Source organism: Eimeria acervulina, genomic scaffold (genome assembly GCF_000499425.1).
Source record: "Eimeria acervulina Houghton genomic scaffold, Eah_scaff10, whole genome shotgun sequence".
Lineage (NCBI taxonomy): Eukaryota > Apicomplexa > Conoidasida > Eucoccidiorida > Eimeriidae > Eimeria > Eimeria acervulina.
In genome coordinates this window covers 37,842-56,800 of record NW_013549486.1, presented here as the reverse complement: position 1 = coordinate 56,800, position 18,959 = coordinate 37,842, and the positions used below count along the sequence as shown (strand labels likewise).

The window sequence follows — 18,959 nt, the reverse complement described above, 5'->3', positions numbered from 1 at the left end:
ATGGGAGCGCAATTCGGAAATGGGTCATATTCACATGGTACGAGATGTCCTTCTTGGTCCAGTTCATCACCGAAAAATCCGAGGCATGCCGTGGGTGACAATACGGCCGTTGCGCAATCGCCCCCCTGAAGAGACTATCGAGCTACATTGGCCTGGAAGCACTGAGAGACTGCATATCTTAGCGCTCCAAACGGTACTTGCGTCGCGCAAGGTAACAGGAGTGGAAGTGGTTTCCCAAATAGAGACGAGCGAGGAGGCTTCCCTTCAGTGCAGAGGCACTGCAGAAACAGACGGGGAGACGCAAGCACTTGATGGTCGTACGAAGACTGGAACTGGCAGGGTTCGATCAACATAACACCAAAGCAACAACAGTAACGGGCACAATTAAGGGAGGTGTTCTCAGATGCACTAAATAGCTACGAGCTACGGTCGGGCCGGCCAATTGCTGGGCTCCCAGTGCACCGCATCGAACTGACCCCGTTCTCTTCCAAGGTATATGCAACCCCCACATCTTAACGAGGACAACGAGCGAGACGCAGGCGAACTGCTATGAAAAGGCAAAGTTGGACAAACTAGCGCCTTTGGACACAACCCTGCGCTGGTGAAAAGCCAGGACGGGAAGTGACGCACTGCCCTCAACTTCAAGCTACTAGACAAATTCACGGTGGCGCAGAAGTTTCCGATGCCCGGGGTGGACGAACCACTTGGCAGCCTGCAGCATTTATCTGCATATTCACCGTTTGACTTTGCTGACGTGTCCTTGCATATTCCAATGCATCCCGACGAAAGGCACAAAACAATGTTCTATACCTGCTCTCCCAACGTACAGTTCAGCGGTATGCTCTTCGGGCTAGTGAATGCACCTGCCGAGCTGCGGAACTTGGCTGGATGGTTAGATACGTGGACAATGCATGTGAATGTGCCGAACCAGAATGGGCAGAAGCAGTTGCAGCACCTGTAGCGTGCTCTGCATATGCCGTATGAGAAGCAGCGATTTGTGTAGGGACGGAAGTCTCCTTTCGTGCAAGCACCTAGTATTTTTAGGGTTCAGTATCTAGGAGTCGGCAGGCTAATCAGATCCGGAAAATAGAGGGCCAGGGCATTGCCACTGCGCCTGTACACGTGTACGACGTTCGCGTGCTCCTCAGCTTCGCACCGCACTAATGCACTTTCATCCCCAGATTCGCCATCATCGCCTCCTTCCTAACTAACCTACGCAGCAAATGGGATACATCCGATTTGTCTAAGCATGCTTGGGCTGCTACACACCAAAACATTGGCAGCTGCACCTACTTGAGGCAGGCCCTGCCGCACTGCCTAGCCCACAGTGATTTGCCATCTAGGACCATTCTTGGCTAACCCATTCTTGCATTTCATCTGCAGAGCGCTTCAGAAATGGAGAAGCAATACAGTGTTTTCTTCGTAGGCCCGCACCTGGCCAGCCCAAGCTACCACTTTCTGGTCGAGTAGGGTTCACTCTTTCGAGACAGATGTCGGTTTCCGCGAACCCTAGCAAACGATAGAAAAAGATGTTTTTTTGCGCTTTACTCTGTGTAATTGAATTTGCCTGCTCTACAAAGAAATCGTCTTTCCTTTCAAACTATCCCTGCGCATCCACACACCTTCAGCGAATCTAGTAGCTCGTCGACACGGCATCGTCTTCGTCAGCAATATTTCAACCCTAAGGCAAGCCAAGCATTGTGGCTATTCCCAACAGTACGCCATGTCTCATCTTGACCCAGACTTCCGATGAGAAAATGAAACCAGGCAGTATGAACAGCAGATACAACACTCGGGCCCACAAATAGAGATGGGAGGAGAATGGGAAGATAGGATATCAGGTACCCCACTGCGGATACAAGACCCGGGCTAGAAACGACCAAGCTAAAATTCATTCTCACCAAAAAGAGGTCAGGAAATTGGAAGCGTAGTTCAGAGAAAAGGACTGTACGAATGCGAACATGAGCAAGCGCAGAATTCAAGTGTTTAACAGAATCACTGGCGAAGAAAATGCTTCCATCTGTAGCATTTGCTAGTGTAGGTACAGTATAAACCGATGTAAACAGATCTTTCGAAATTGGAAGGCCAATGTCGAAAATGGAAGCAGGAGCGCCATTGGTTCCAGGTTCGGGGTGCTTTTGAGCCTGCCGGACTTTGAAGCCCCAAGTAATGGCCAAGTCCACAATCGGGAAATGTGCTTTTTGTTTTGGTACCTTGCAAAGGAGCCGCACCTACAGAAGAATTCTTTGTTTCTTCTGTCCACGTCTGTAAAAGCGGGTTTGCCAGAATTGAGTATCTCGCGAATCAGTGTTGCTTGTAGAGCAGCTAGCAACTTACAAGCTGCTTGGCAAAAAGAGCACTCAAATAAGCTTTAGGGCTGCCAGGCGGTGCACGGCCTGGCAACGCTAGTAGATAAGAGGAGATTGTGTTGATAGCCTTGGAATGAAACCCAGTGAGCCCAAGGCAAGCCGTAAACCTAAGCTTTTTGTGGCCATCGTTCCCCCATGCTGAGTGATTCTGACTGTAGTGACGACGTCAGGTTTACTTCGCCCTAAATACATGTAATGGTCCTTTTGCGCTCACTAGTTCATGTGCATCATCTCTCGAACGGGGCATGCGATAGTCAACAGCGCATGTTGTGAAAAGTGGGTTGGGAACTAGAGTGTTGCAAAGCTGACATCAGAAAAAACTCATAGCGCGCATACGGTTTATGCGTATTCAAGCAAGGCTTACGCGTATTCATCTCGTCTGTTCATAACGTCTGTAACGAGATGCATCAATGTGGTAGCCGTGCCTTCCTTCATTGAGGAATGTACTGCACTGTGAATTATGTTGGCTGGTTGTTTTGCCCCGGCATAGATTACAATTTAATACAGGTATTCAATATCGTGTACCCACTTCAGGTACTCTTCATCTCGGTGCCTAGTCTCGTGATAAACTCCGGAGCTCAAAGTCTTTCTGCGTTAAGTTGCGGAAACGTAGGGCATCACTCTGCGTATACAAGAATAGAGTGTATTGCTTCTTTGTTTCCAGTGCCAAGGATGACGTCTCCGGGAGTGATAGCGGAACAGCGGGAGTGGCTTAGAGGGGCAAATGGGATTCTTAAGAGCATGTGGATGCATTGTTGCATAATTGGAGGTGACCCACGGAATACCTACTGGTAAGACATGTTATCCGGTTGCCTAGAACCAAACAAGCACTGATCTAGAAGCCGAAAACGCTAGACTATGAAGCTTTGGAATTCAGGCATTGAGTGGTGCCGGCGATGACGAATCCATGAGGATTCGGCAAATACAAGAGATGCCATTGTAGTTCTACGGGTTCAGATTCTCAGGAACATGGTATGTGGAGTGGACTCATGTATTGGCTTGAAAAGAAAAAAAACGCCGTGGATATCCGGAAAAATCAGAAAGAGATGAAAACGAGGCCAAATGGTGGCATCATGACACATGCGAGTTTTGCCACCAAACGCAACAGATCGTGCACAGGCCCAAAACTGACCAAGAATTTTTTCGAGGTCTTACTGGAGGGAATATAAACTGCATCGTTGAGTCAGGCTATGATGCCTAGATGGAATAGCCGTGGCAAGCCGCAGAGGTGTGGAAGAGATGCGTTATCTGTGATGGGAGTGTAATAGGGTTTATTCGCACGGACCCGTCGAAGCAAAGTTTTTGGTATTGCCAATGTGTCATTTTGCTTGCATTGTCCTCGCCCTAACAATCAGCTTTGGATCATTTTGACGGGTCCGTTTGTCTGTCAAGTTTCTTTCCATCCCCAGTGCGGGGATTCATCCTTGGGGCCTCGCAGCTGTGGTATATGGAAAGGTAGTATCCGGGGAGAGCGGAACTGAAAACCACGTTCAGATAGTGGGTGGATTGCGCCTTATGTTGGAGCCTGCTGTTAGAGATTACTCTGCAAGTTGTCATGCAGTGCATTTTTTGAGGGCTGCGCATTCTTTGAGTCACAAATACAGCGCAACAGAGCCTGACTTCTAATGGCGGTTTGCAGATACACTCATATCCTCAGGAGGCATTTGCACGCAACCCTTGCACCTGGCGAGGCTTCAGCAAGCGTGAGAGGCCATTAACACATCAGTCCTTAGCGCCCAAACGCATTAGCCTTTGCTATAATTATTGGGGAAGGTGGTGGACGGCACAGGTCGACTAGGCTGGTGAGTCTCTACGATTGTGCAGCAAAGCGTCTTCAACTGCTGCCTCCTCAGAAGGAACCAACGAGGAAACGCTTCCTCTGCACAAGAAAAGTTTTCATGAGGGTTTTAGGTGGAAGCCGAATTCATATGGAAGATGTAGAACGCTGGATACCTCTCAAAACAAATTGGAGAAATGATAAATTAAACGTAGCAGAAGTTCGCGAAGTCGCAGGCATGAGTAAAGGGCAGGAGAGCAACAGCAACCGCATGCCCTCACTGTACTGGTATTTATCTCGCATCATAATGGGTTCTAGTGGTCTCACCAAACGTACCCAGCACCTCGATAAGTGACTCTTTAGGTGTGAAGTGCTCAAGCGAATTTCACGGACTTTAGCCTGGTCAATAGACGCAGGTCCCTGCAGTAATATCTGCTTGCAAAGCTAGGCGAATAGAAACTGGTGCAACGATAATCGTCAAAAGCTAAGATGTTTGTGGATTGCTTACGATGCTCTCACCTGAGTTCGGTCTGCATCAACGGGGTCACTGCTTCGGAAACTGCAGTACTGTGAAACGCTGCTCCATCTAAATAAACCTTTGTCGTGATCTCAGTGATGTCCGATTTCAAAAGAACAAATTGTTATATCGTGATCAATACTTCTTTGAGGTGCTAGCTGCTAGCTTGGGCGCTCGATAATCCATACGTGCTTCGACAGCATAGCATGAAGCATGAACAAAGACGCATGCCATTGCTGTCGGGAACACCAAAAAAACCTATTCCTACGGGAATCTACTTAGATACACTGAGCTTAATCGACACGTAAAATGGGGATTTCAGGGAGTTTTTGGTTTTGATTGTTTCGCCGTCGTCGGTAGCGGCGAGGGTGAGCAGAAAGCAGGAGGCTGGTTCTGTTTGACACGTAGCAGATGGCGATCTCTACGAGCAGCACCATCTGCAATGTGCCTCACAAAATCATCCGTTTGGCCAACTATGTAGAATTAATGTGCTATATAAGCTCTTTTGGTCCAGCTTCTGGTGGGCTCCTATGTCCATGGAAATTGGTGAAGGACATGAATACAGGAGGGAAATGAAATGGTGCAGATGCTTAGCTATTCACCAATGAGATTTCAAGTGTACTTTTAAAACATTTTCACCTCTTATGTCTCATATTTGTGAATCACCGGTGACGACTATCAGTTAGACAGGCGTAGGCTTCCGTCGGTGCTTCGAATTTGCACGACGCCTGCCCTGCTCCAACTATTGCAACTTTCTCCGTCAGGGCATCAATGATAACACGGGGGGCATTGGTCAGTGTGATACACTGCATGCAGGGTAGTCCAGTATTCGTCGCGAGGCAAGTTTGACGTTCTGGGCTCGCTATCCCAAAAAGGCTAGTGCTCCATAGATAAGCGCAAACGGTTCTCTTTAAAAAGTGTACTGCCCAGGCTGCGTCTCCGCCTCCACATTGGGACGTCGGAAAACAGTTTGGCAATGCAGCCTGATAATCTGCGCCCACGTGCCTCTCTAGGGCGCCCTAGTTATCTATGCCGCCAAGAAAAGCTCAGCACCAGCTCATCTTCTGCGACGACAAACAGGGCAGACATAGTGGCAGCCATAAAACGGCCTCCCAAGTTTACTTATGATATGTCTTTTGTTGTGACGGATACCTTCATACACGAAGACTTCGCGATCTTCGGGAGAAACCCTCGTTCTCGTGAAGAAACTGCAAATGAGATTACTGCAGTTGCGCGCTTTTCTGAACTGAAGCTGACCTTTATAGGTTTATCATCGGGAGATATCCTTTTCTTTCAACACGATTTAGTTGGTCCTTCACCGAAATCTGCAGCTGTTGAGAGGCTCCGTGGGCATAGTGGGGCAGTTCACTGTTTGCACTTTGCGTTCAACACTCAACCCGAGGCCTTTCCCAGACTCTCTGCTGCTGAAACAGCTGCGGAAGATCGCGATGTAGGGGGCCAGTGGTTGCTGAGTGGCTCAGCAGACCGCACAATTCGAATATGGAGCATCTCCACTAAGAGCGTGGAATGCATCCGGACAGTTGGAGGTCACGGCGGTACAATCGTCTCCTTGGCTATGTGCATGCCTTATTTGATATCTTCCTCCACTGACGGATCTCTTTCATTCTTTGTTGTCGACATTACGCTGAGAAAGGCCCCGACTTTCTCCTTGGTGCAAAAGCTGCAAAGCGGAGCTGCCCCTACATGTCTGTCGCATTCTGCCAAAAACCAAAATCTCTTTTAACCACATATCGTGGGGAAATATCGAATAACTAAAGTTTATCTGTAACGACTCTGCTTGCGTCGTGTGCAGCTACAGTCAAGGGTATAACGGTGCTAACGCATTCATGGTTCGAATGTGTGACAGCCAAATGGGCAGGAGACAAAGTGCGCGTCTCTGCTGCGTCTACGGACGGGTCGCTATTATTACTGGAGGGAGGTGGTTCCGCTGCCGAACAAGAGTTCGATGAGTTGAATATGAAACCAGCACGGTCTTCTCGTTGGTGTCGCGAGGCCTTTAGTATTTGTCGAAAAATGCAGATGCACAGCTTGTGCACTAGACTTGTATATTCCCTTCCGTTAGAATCTGTTGTAGTCACTGCTGGAAGTGACACAGGAATAGCTGTTGTCGATCCCTTTCTAGGGGAAGTCTGGTGGAAGCAGGCAAATCCACGAGGTGTATCATTTTCGGCTTTGGCATGGGACCCCAAGCAAAGCCTTCTCCTTGCCGGGGACGATTCAGGCACCTTGAGCTACTTTAATATATACTCCAACGAATTAGTTGCTTCACAGCAAATAAGCGAGCACAAGATTCTCCACATATTCGTTGACCCGCGTAAGATATGCTAGTTGATTTGGTTCACTGCACACGATCAATCAGGATCAAGTTGCTCACAGAGGAATTACCAGTGTTGCTGCACGTGATTGAATGGCGTGCGTCCAGAGGCCGAGCGAATCGTCGTTGGATCAACTCATTCCGTCTTTACTGTTCGAGCGAAGCCCACAAACACGGAGCCAGTCCTATCCGGCCACGAGGGTACAGCATATTGCACTTGTCCAAAATAATTTTTATTAAAGTCCCGTTGGCCATCTCCGTTGCGAAATTGACGCTTCCTTTGCCGAGGAGCAACGGCTGTGCCATACGCCATGCCCGATTAGGTGCTGTATCCCATTTGCTCTGGTTGCCCATGGGAGACACTCGCCTTTTGCTTTCAATGGCAGCTGATAAAACGTTTCTTTTGTGAGTCACCAGCGGGCCGAACAAAAAGAGCAATAAAAATCGATAACTTCTCAGGCATTTGGCACTTACCATATGTTTCTTAGTGTGGAGTGAGCAAAACAATGCTGGAATGCATTTGCTCAGGTGGGATCTGCAAAGAGCGACGGCAGTCTCCGCAATCTACTGCAAGCATGCCGAAGTCACAAGGCAGGCTACGCGTCTATCTTAAACCATCTAAAGCACTCCTTTAAAATGCCCCTCCGGTTTACCCCCTTGCATACTCATTATATTTTTCAAGGCTAATGGGACACCACTGCAGTGCATGCGGATTTTGACGTCAGCCTCACCTTCTTGGCTGGGTTGGATGTTCTCTTGACTGGCCATGAAGACGGTTCAGTCCGTTTCTGGCTTCTCCCCAGCGATAGCTCAGCACCAGTGCTAGACAGAAAAGGCAAGATCTCAAGCCATACCGTTGATAGAACCATCAAGGAGTAGTGGGACTTGGAATTAAACGCCCATGCGGTAAACCTGACCCGTTAACAGTAGAGGATATTGCTAGATGCAAGCATCGAATGACTAACACTGCACATATGAAATTGGTCAGGCAAAAACCTCCATGAGAACACAGTGGCCTGCATGGAGTCGTGGTCTGATACGACGGAGCAATCGAAAGACGATACGAGGATAGCGAGCTCCTTACTCCAGCCCGATTTCAAATGCAATGCATTCTACGTCTTGACGGGTGGCTACGACGGCAAGATGTGTCTTCTGTTCGTCAACGAAGTAGACGGGAGAATTATGACGAGACAATGTGTATGGAATATGATGGTGCACCTTGAGACGAAGCTGGCTTTCTAGTTGCACGGGAAAACGGCCATATCGCCTCTGAGAATGACAGTATCGGCGATACATTGCCTTACAGAATCCGCATCTTGTACGGCATCGCAAGTTAGGCATTGTATTACTTGTTCTCCCCTTGTGGCCACTGCATTTTCGCAGGAGTTGTATAGAAGCGGCGGGAGCAAAGACCTGGAGGTGCTGTACCTAGCCGGCTATTACTCCAAGAGACTTTTTTTCTCAGGTAAAGGGCATTTCACAGCTTTAGCTCTCGTTTTGCCCCCAGTGCAAGCTCATCGTATGTGCTTGCACGATCGGTCTGCCTCGTAGCTATTTGATGCGGAATATGCAGCCGGAAACGGCAGGGATATAAGCAGATACTGCATAGAAGACCCCACAGCAACTATCCGCCTAGGCGGCCACACTGTGAGGCACAGTCAGATGAGAAGATTCTCATCCCCCCGAATGTGACAGAACTTGTCTTCTCTTAAGCACTAGCAGCACCTAGTGCCTCAAGCGCAAGCTTTTGATTGCTGAACGTATTAAGCTACTGATATTTGGGGTATTCTTACCGATGTCCAGGACTCGATTACCGCATTGAAGATTGTTGAGCATCTACTGGTCTCGGGTAAACGGAACTGGGCTAAACAATTGGGAGATTTGCTTATGTATCCGGATGAATTTTTCCTGTCTGGCCGTCTCAACATCGCCTGAATGTGCATGAGTCAATATTCAGGGTCACTGGACAAGACAATCCGTCTGTGGCAGCCGGATACTGCCGAGTGCCTGCATGTTCTCATGCAACTTGAAGACCCGCCTTTCTCCATCTTGGGTACTTCTTCCACTCCCGGTAAAGAGATCGATTGGGCTTCGATAACCCGTGGCGGCGCAGTGACCTTTTGGAAGGGGTCAAGCTTCCGAAAGGCAGTCAACCTCAACGTACCCATTGGCAGCGCTACAGAGGTTGCCGAGCTCGAAATACTGCTGACAGGAACAGGTTTGTATGCACAACGTACTTCTCCAGTTAGTCAGCTCTCGTAATGTACGCAGGCGTCGTGCTACTCTGGCAAAATATCGATGCGCTTGTAACATATCCCGCCACCCACGGGGTTTACGTACTGTATGAAGCCCTAACGAACAAGAGCAACGGGTGTTTTCTTTCTTACGCAGAGGACGGGAAGATTCTTTCAGTCCCCCTTCCAGCGTGATTCATTTTCCCCACCACTGGGGGGAGTGAAATTTTCAAAAAGTCTTGAACAGTATCCGAACAACGGGCTATGAGAAGGATCGCCCATCGTGACAGCATTTTATCCCCTCTAAGTAGGCTTTGCAAAACAGGAATTGAGCACATTTCAGCTGGTAGGTAAGCTTGTGCAATGAGTAGCGCCAATACGTTTTCAGAGGGCTTGATATGCTGGGAGTTAAAAAGGGTGGACGCGCTGATAAGCAGGAAAGGAGTTGTGAATCCTATTCCCGGTAAAAAAAGCTTATGGTCCTGTGGAATTAGCGGGTTCAGAAATGATCAAAAAGGAAATACCGCCCAAGCTGGCCGCTAAGCGTCTTTGGTTTTCCCACATTCTGCCCATATTTGCCAACATCTCTCATTCCATCCTGTGGTTGAACTGGCAGTCATTGAGCAGCCCTCAATGGCACTTTAAACGTTGATTTAAAGGGCAGGGTATGCTTCTTTTCCACATCTCCTTAGTGTAAGAGACAAGGGCGTAGGCGGGCAAGCCCTTCAGTTTATATTGTAGGGAGAAATGCCGTAGCGAGCTTTAGAGGTATGGCACGCGTAGCCTCGCTACTTTTACCCACCCAACATCGGTATATCACAAATCAATAGGTGTACGAAGTAGTTAGATGGATACAAAAGGCACGATATGCAAAGATGTGTTGCCGTACGCTTTGGAAGGGGGAAAGGAGGGCGATAAAGACCGACAGAGCATAAAAGTAACAGGCAGCGAAATCAAGGTGCCGAAGTGCACCTTCTCGAACAGTTTGTTTGGGCACCGACTTACTCAGGAGTTTAGTGTACGGAATGAGCAGACCATCGCCCTTCTCAACCGCCAACATGACCCCACGAAGCGCTCGTCTCCGGTAGTTGCACGACCCAACATGGCACAGTTGAGTTTTGGAGAGTCGGATAGAGGTAGATTGGTACATTTATTTGCGGAATTTGCACTTACATTCGGGAGATTTCGCACGCTTGGCTAGCAAAGAATGAAGGACCAACCGGAGTCCCAGTGTACAATACCTTGGGGAAAATATGATATTTTTGACTATTGAAGCAATATCGTCTATGACAATATGCGTTGCGACCCCACTGTAGTTAGTTATATGTCTTAGGGAAACGCTGGGCTGGGAGGTGAAAGTTTTCGCTCCAATTCTACGGAGGAGTAGTCGAAAGTGTCCACCGGTTATGTTTAGCCAAGCCACGACTTGTTCAAGCTCGCGGTTAAAACGCCCCAACCTCTAACGCCGAGATACTGAGGAGAAGCCGTCTCTAAGGCCTAAGCAACCACTAATTTGACAGTGGCAAATGCTTGACGCAGTAGAATCCCAATTCTTTAGCTAACTTGAGAGCCCATTTGCACTCGCCACCTAGAGGCGTTCAGACGTCCTTTGATTCTGCAAGGTCAGAACCTTCCTGCATATGGGCTGCTCATACATGTTTCTTCCTGTTCTGCTTGCTGTTAAAAACATCTTGGACTTTTTCCCCGACTTGCCTCTATACTGTACAGGCGTTGTCACCCAGGCTCTACGCCCTGTCAGTGTAGATCCCTAGCCTTACCTCCGCCTGCCTGAAACCATTATACGATTCGCTACAAAGACAAGTGAGAAGCGACTCATTTTCCCATATGTTTTTCCTTACCATCACCAAGCCCCTAGACTGTGAGACGCCTTCAGAGTGCCGACAGAGCGTACTGCTTAGCATATATTCGTTTACCACGCATGTGTAGCAGGCCGCGGAGAAAACCCACTAAGCGCAAGGAACTTAGATATCACAGAAGAAAAAGCGTTAGTGCGTCGGCAGTCAAAGACCAAGTAGCAGCACCCAACTTACTCAGTGTATAGCAAAAAGGTCTTGGCGTTTTTGACTCCGAGTTGCGGAAGCTGATTATGTGCAAAGGGTGCCCATATGTTTGAAGTACCACAAGGCAAAAAAGAGAGGGCAACAAATTTTTGGGTTCTAACTCAGAGCAGCGTGCCCTCTGGGCAGAAACTCACATGCGAGAAGCCAAGAAATTCGTGACTGGTGGCACTACCATCTTGGTAAAATCCATCTCCAGATGGAGCTCTAGAGGCGCAAGCTGCTTCAGAAGGTGAGGGCCAATTGGGGTCGGAGGCTCGCATATCAGAAGCAAGGCAGAGGCTTGCAACACGCGTGAAACTCCGCCGAACTTATTCCTCGTGAGTGTTCCTCAAAGACTGAGGATACCCCCACTACAGTACAGAGAAGCCGACTGTAAACTGAGGCCCTTCGGAGGAAATCCATCTTGTTGGAGATACGTCTCCACGACCTTTGGTTGGTGCGAGATAGGAATGGGGTTGCGTAAATGACTATTAAAAATTTTGATTGAAGAGGGATTCAGACAATGGAGAAAAGATCTGACCGATTCCGTTTATTGCAGCCAGTTATCTGGAGAAGCCGTCCGTAACCCTTCAGCGACGGCAACTTTCATAGCATCCCTAGATTGCCTTGGGTACGGAAATTTTGGTCTATATGTACAGGTTTATTCTTTATTAGACCATGTCAAACTGTAAACGCGCATGCATCTGTAAGGCCCTGCCTTTATTCGTATTCTTTAGTGAGGGGTTGCACTCCTCGGTTTGACTCGGCCGTGTCACAGCAGAATCTGGTGTGTTGAGTTTACGCTACGCAGGACTGTCTTACGAATTACTGTGAGAGATGCACTTTCTTGCGAGTGGAAGAAATGACTGCGTGTTTGAGGCTACCCAGCCACTGTGCAGGCTCTTACACTCCAAGTGTTCCACGTGACCAGCTGCAGCGTAGCAGACCCAGGGGCTTCTTGAGCAAGCGCAACGTAAGCCAAAAAGATAATAGTTCTTCGACAATCTTTCCTTCGGTAATGCTTCCCGTTATTTGCGTTTTTCCCACTGCGCTGCCTATGACCCAACTGCCCCCTCCTTGGCTAGTGAAAGGGCAGCATCGCGGGACCGCAAACGCCTTCGAATGAAAGCCTGTGCCTAGATGGAAATAAAGGCACCAAGCACAAATGAACGGCAGCCAACGGTACCAGCCTTGGACGATCATCACAGCGAACAGGCTGATCCTTGTTTTGGGAAAGGCTTCCCCCAGAGTGGGTCGTCCCCAATATATCTTTTGTCTCGCATGAACTACCCTTTGCGTTGTTTGTTGCATGCGCAGCTTATCGTCATCTGTGCATGAATTTGCGTGAAAATTGCTGGATATACTGGGCGTGGGTGATCTTATCACTGACTCTACGGACGAATGTGGAGGGACTAGTGCGCATTTTACACCCGCGGTTAATATAGACTTCACTAGTTGCACTTGTATGTTTTGCTATAAACGCTGCTTTTTGCCTATTTAGTCTTCCTCGTAGGATGACTCTCCTTTGCAAAGCTGTGCAAACCCAATATGAGGGCTGGCCATCTTTCCGACGCACTAGAAAATGTCATTAAACGTTGATTAAATGTATAAAGAGTGCAGTGATTGCAGTCTAAATGCGCAAAATGAGGCTCGCCTTCCTACTAGATGAGATAGCACTGAACTTATTAAAGTGAGCCTGATGAAACTTAGGTAACTAAATTCCAACAAGGAATGAAGTCGACGCCAAGCAGTTACGTTTCTTGCACAAGGCTGCTGTATATGCTATCGCGAGCTTTAAATGCTGATCAACCCACATTGAAACCCATCGCGGTGCCTCACCAAATCCGCTTATGGACCAGTCAATCGAATCGGGAGTACCCCAGTTATTGATTGATCAAGTCTCAACAATCTATACTTTCCTCGTCGTCGCTCATACTGCCAGAAATCCGAAGTTATCCTCCTTTTATAGAATGCATGGTGCCGCTCAACATCGACCGTGACGAAACTACAGAGAACACCCGGGAGGCTCGCAATCAAATGAAACGCACACACCGCACGCTGGTGGAGTATTCCCTGCTCTGTTATTTGAAGTTTTATTAGAGTGGCTTGCTCTCCTTCCTTGTGTAGCGCTGGGTGATACTTCAACCCCGCAATCCTCATCTTCCTACAGCCAGGAAAGAAACTGCTGCACAATCTTTTGGCAGCTGCTTTAACCTCTAGGGATTTGTTCTTCCTATATTATCATGCTTTAGAATGTGCGAAGGAGGGTGAAGATCAAACGAGGTGCGCCGGGCACTGGCTAGGGAGCTTTGTTGTTTGCCCTCTGGTAAGCGAGTTGGCTTACCATTTAGATCTCCCCGCAAATGAAGATGCCATCATACCACGCCACTATTCAAAATCTCCGTTGTCTATGGTGGTCAAGAGAAGCAACGAATTGCGCTCGAACTCTCCCCACTAGACGTCAGTAAAGCCATTATGGAAGCAGCCACCTGGAGGACAGCGAAGGCCGCAAGACAGTCTTATGTGATGGGCACGTGTGACAGAAAACGAGCTCTTTTTGGACTGGCCAAGAAATAGGAAACCTGAGTACGTCAATAACGACTGCTTGAGAAACCCTCAGAGGCAACTACATGGTCTCCTTGATTCGCCGGCACCGAATGCAAGCATCGGCATGAACAACAGAATTTATTTATGAGCTGTCTGCAGTCGCGAGAGTGAGTCGCCTTGTCAAAAGTCAGATGAAGTTCTACACCCTATTCCTACGTGCTTTTCTGTACCGTTTGCCTGTTTGGCAGTGATCTGAGCACATCCCTTCCCCTTTGACTGGCGCGCTTGTTCAGCGGAATGCATTCTCATTTGTGTCTCACTTTGGGGTTTGGTTCCCACTTGGTGCTGGCGTGCCTTTCTGCATTTCCCATACTATGCTGCTGCGTGTCAATCTTTTATTTTGTCTAAGGTTGGGCCGCCCCCACAAATCGAAGGCTTATACCCCGCGTTGGCTACTGTGATGTTTCCAGGTGACGAGTGGACTACGCCTTTGCCCCGGCATCAGTCAGCCACATGAGGTGTGCAACCGCAGAACGATGTATGTGCAGCATGTGCAGCACTCCTGATTCCCTTCATTTTTTTCACAGTTGGTTTTGCAGTGTTCTAATTGCCAGCCTGTCTAGGCCTTCTTGTCCTGCTTTTTGCGTGGACGACTCGACAAACGAGAGCATGTGCTGGGAAGCATTTTGGGGAAAGGCAAAGGGGTGAGCTTAGCTTGGTTGAAAGTATATAGCCGCTTCTATGTTTCTTGTGTAGTGTGCCTAGTGAAAGGCAGGTAGACAATTTGGGTAGTACACCTGTCAAAGGCGACTGGGCGTGCTTTTGCGCGGGTTTGCCTTGCGGCAGTACTTTCAGCGATGTCCTGCCATCTCCCCACCAGCACCAGTACCATGTGCTGCTCTGCTCAGAACGCATGAAGGCTTGAAGAGATATTAATAACCATCTGGAAAACTATTGTCTTAAGCATTTCGATGCTGGTGCTAATGTTTTTACCTGTGAAGGGTCATATTTTCCTCACGCATGGAATATCATTCCTCTTACCTTCTTCGCCCATTTCTGCGAAGGAAACATCGTCCACAAGTAAAACTTGTTTTTGGAGTACTCAATAAAACGCACACTGTGCATGCTGTCTTCTCGACACTGTCGATGAAATATTAGGTTGATTGGTCAGTATTGCGGATCAAGCAGGTTAACATGCCAGGCGCCACTGCCGGCGCTAAAGCCCAGACTCAGGCATCTTACATGTTCTCATATATCTGACAACCTCTCCAAGTTTGTCCAAGAGCTCAAGCACGCCACGTGGGTCATGAAAAACTTGCGCTGTGCCAGTTCAGTGCAAAGCTAGTTCCTCCTGCCTCGCAATAGCTCCTACCCCTTGTTTGGGCGGTAGTTTATGAGTGCACCCATTTTGCGTGCAAATAAATAGGCGAATTTGGGAAAGCCCGGCAGGCATATGGGCAAGCAAGCTAATTTCGACAAACGATCTCCTTAACTTTGTGCAGTAGCGCCTGCTACGGAAGTAGAAATATAGTGGCAGGACTCTGCCACTATCATACTAAAAACACGCACAAAACAGCCGGTGTGCCAAAAAAAGTGCGGAGCGAACCGAAACTTGGTTATTCCACCAACAGACGACCACCTCAGTTTGAATGAGTGCAGTTATTGAAACATCAGGCAAGGCATTTGAAGATAGAGCATGACCATATACAGCGGCTGGCACCGTGCCCTGACTAGTGGGAACAAAAGGCGGCAGAAACCGCATTTATGGCCACTGAACGAATCATATGCAATGTAGGGCCAAAGGCATTAAGGACCTCTCTAGATGCCGACTGCAAATGAGCTCAAGTGAGCTAAGCCTCGCCCATCCCATAAGCCAGTTACCGCTGTCCAGTTAGCTGGCGCCTTGAGCTCTAGCTGCAAGAGACGCCTCATCCGCAGTGTCTAGGCTTTAGATATTAAGGCTCCTTTGACGAGCACTTGAGTAAGTCGTGGCCAAGCTAATCAGCGCCTAAGAAAGGCCCCTTTCGAATGCGCATCATTCTAGTCTTCAGCTTAGCCCTTCCTGACTCCGGGTCAATATATAATAACGATAGCGTCCTCTACGGTAAGCTGTAAAGTCTAGGGTTCGTAGATAGTTCAGCCCACCAGCAACACGGTTCCTTGGCAGGTGAAGACCGTGGCGCTCTCTAACAGGGTAAAAGGGTTCAAGAAAAGATGTCGCAAAATACTAACGGCATCCCCTCCAGTCTCCAGGCGTAATAGGCACAGCTTTCCAGGGGCCCGGCGCTGGTGTGGAAAGCAGGCGCCCTCTGCCGCAGTGTCCCTTGCTTCCATTAGTAGTTCAACGCAATTTCACGTACAAGTGCAACCAATCTCCCCACGGGGGCGTGCAGTAACACTGAATAGAACGGTAAAAGACCTTTTTGGCTCCCAGTGCCAAGCTTGGAAGCGGGCTGAAATACGTGTATTATGATCAAAAAGATAATGCTACACCGACGCCGCAAGGTTAATTATGAGGATACGAGTGAGCTTCTCAAATTTGGCAAACGAATGCCAACGAGTTTCAGTAGTGTCAGTCTGCTGTGACGTGTAGACTCAAGCGCACCGCGAGACTTTGTTACTCAAGTTCGTAGGCGGTTTTTCCGTTTTGCGATAATTCCCGCATACAATCCAACGACTTCAGGATTTGTACGAAATCTGGACAATATTACTTGACTCCTAAACAAATACATGGGTAGACCTGCGTCACGAAAGTGCAGGAGTTTTCCCAGTTTAATCAGGACAACTGTACCCAGTTAATCTGCAGGCTGAATTCATTCGGCTGCTTTTCGGTGAATCCCACGTGGGAAACGGTAGGAGTGTTGTGCAGGTACTATCATAGGCCGGCCATGCACTTATTGTGTCGAAAGATGAAGGGGAAATAAGCAGGCAAAGGTGAAACAAGCGCAGCTACTAAGTAGCATTTCAGCTGTGCTGTGTGCTAACTTAATGCGGGTGAAACTCTCCGGGGCTGCATGGGTCGTGTATTTAGTGAATATCACGTTTAAAGATGTCTACCAATTATCCAGGAGTTCAGTGCGGCAGATCACATTGCCTTAAATCCTTTGCCTTTTGCATTTGAAGTCAGATACAGTATGCATCTAAAGCAGGATCTGGTCTGCAGCAACTGCGGCGCTCTTTACCAGCTGGAACTGTGCTGAACTGCAGCCTTTTCCCGCCGCATTTCCATCCATTGAAACGAAGGAAGCTTCTCATTAGAAAAAATGTGTCTCCTGGTGAAAGTTTCATGAGTATCAGTGCATATAGCCGGCCAGCTTCTCATGCTGCATAAATAACTGACTCACAGGTCGTGAGTAACGTGTCTTACAAGGTCTCCAACAATTTGACCATGCGGTCCACACGGAGATATGGTTCCCAAAAATCATTAGAAGACTGATTCTCCCCTGCATCCAACTCCCTTTTGTTCGCTTCAACACTTTTTTGAGGGTCCACATCAGGTCACCCAAGGTAAAAATAGTGCCCAACGTCGGCACGGAAAATTTCAGGGTACCGAATCAAGTCACATAAGCTTCAGTAGGCGCTTAGAACCCACCAGTGCAGAATATCAACATGAAAAATCCAAAGGCGCCTAATCAAGCCTTTTAAGCAGCTGTAAGGCCCTTTTCCTTGGCCTTGAACCGGCGTCCTCCCTGTTTCCCACGAGGCTGTGGCGACGTTGCACTTGTGAAGCCACCTGCGCAGCGCTTCAGAAGCATTGCCCTTGAGTTTCTCATGGTCAGAAAATTATCAGAGCATATTTCCTCTGTTTATTTCGTCGTCCAGCATCAGTTTCGTTGCTGTGCGCACTCCCCTTTGTCCAGCTTAAAATGAACTGCCAGGAGCCTGTTGTCAACTGGCAGCACGGATAGTCGGACGTATACTCGGCAGGTTTGAGGTCTTTGTTCAATCGGCAACAGGACTGGAACCCATTACGAGCAGAACTAGCTCTACACTTAGTAATCTAGTTGTCATGACAGTTTTTGAGAAGCCAGATTTTCCCACAACACTCCCCTAAGCCACGCCAAGCCACAAAATGGAGAAGCATACCTCTTGTTCTGCCAAGGGCGACGGCAATCAGCCTCGAATCATCCCACAGGACACAACGAATGAGCGAATAAAACGCCTGGAGAGCAATCTGGATACTGGGGATAAATGCGAGTTTGTTGGATATGGTCGAGCGGTGACTGGAGACGATGGGGCATTGTATGGGCCTTTTCGGCTTAAGGACGGCCTCTTTTTTTCATTGAGTCCAGTCGTTGTCGACAAAGAATTCTTAACATCAAACAAAATTTCCCATATTATGGCTATTGATGAGGGCCTTCCACAACCATCTGAAGACTCCCCAGCAAATGTGGTGTCAGATGAGTCAACGCTGATGTCCCCAACCCGCCACCTCAAACTTCACTGGCAACAGGGGGAGAAGTTTAGCGAGTCGGTAGGGCTGTTGTGTAGGCACTCCATTGCTTTAATGCTTCACAGAGTTTCTATTAACTGCGCAGTTACGCTCGCAACATTCATGTGTTTTCGGCTCCGCTCAAGCACATATTCAAGGCGCTTGCCTTCCCGAGACGATTTAGATTGTTCTTGCTGTTCATGCAGGCCATAGATAAGGAAAAACTAAAGGACCTAGCAGCAGCTGTTGCATTCATCGACGACGCAGTAGAACAGGGAGGGAGCTGCTTGTTGCACTCCTCCGAGGATCTTACCTTAGCAGCTGTGCCTGCCATTGTATACTTCGTTGTGAAGCAAGTCAAGCATGTCACCCAGATTGAGCATTTGGTTATAATCCTCGTTGCATCGCTTCGAGGTTGGAGAACCGTGTCGTGTTACTAGTCTTACAGTTATTACATGTCCCTAAAAAAATGGCGCACGCCCTTTCCGTTGGCTGGACAAATCGTGGAGTCGCATGATTCCAACCAGCTCTCCCATTTGAGTCGCAGTATGTAATTGCAATATAGTATTGCATGCATTTTATCCAGGAGGCGAGATATTTCACTATGTGCACCACAGAATGCGTGCAGGTTTGGGTGGACTTCGGATCGCTGCATTAAGTTCCTGTCAAGCAGAACGCCGCCACTGCG

At 48.3% G+C, this 18,959-nt stretch overlaps 2 protein-coding genes across 2 annotated transcripts; both read left to right on the top strand.

Moving 5' to 3' along the window:
- Window positions 1–5,639: 5,639 nt before the first annotated feature.
- On the top strand, window positions 5,640–6,407 carry EAH_00002910 (hypothetical protein, conserved; the record flags this gene model as incomplete). The annotated part of the gene is made up of 1 exon (XM_013394001.1): window positions 5,640–6,407. One exon carries the CDS (start codon window positions 5,640–5,642, stop codon window positions 6,405–6,407), a length of 768 nt encoding a protein of 255 aa, XP_013249455.1.
- Window positions 6,408–17,911: 11,504 nt separating this feature from the next.
- Window positions 17,912–18,711, top strand: EAH_00002900 (hypothetical protein, conserved; the record flags this gene model as incomplete). Its single annotated transcript, XM_013394000.1, has 2 exons — window positions 17,912–18,313; window positions 18,478–18,711. 2 exons carry the CDS (start codon window positions 17,912–17,914, stop codon window positions 18,709–18,711), a joined length of 636 nt encoding a protein of 211 aa, XP_013249454.1.
- Between the last annotated feature and the right edge of the window lie 248 nt (window positions 18,712–18,959).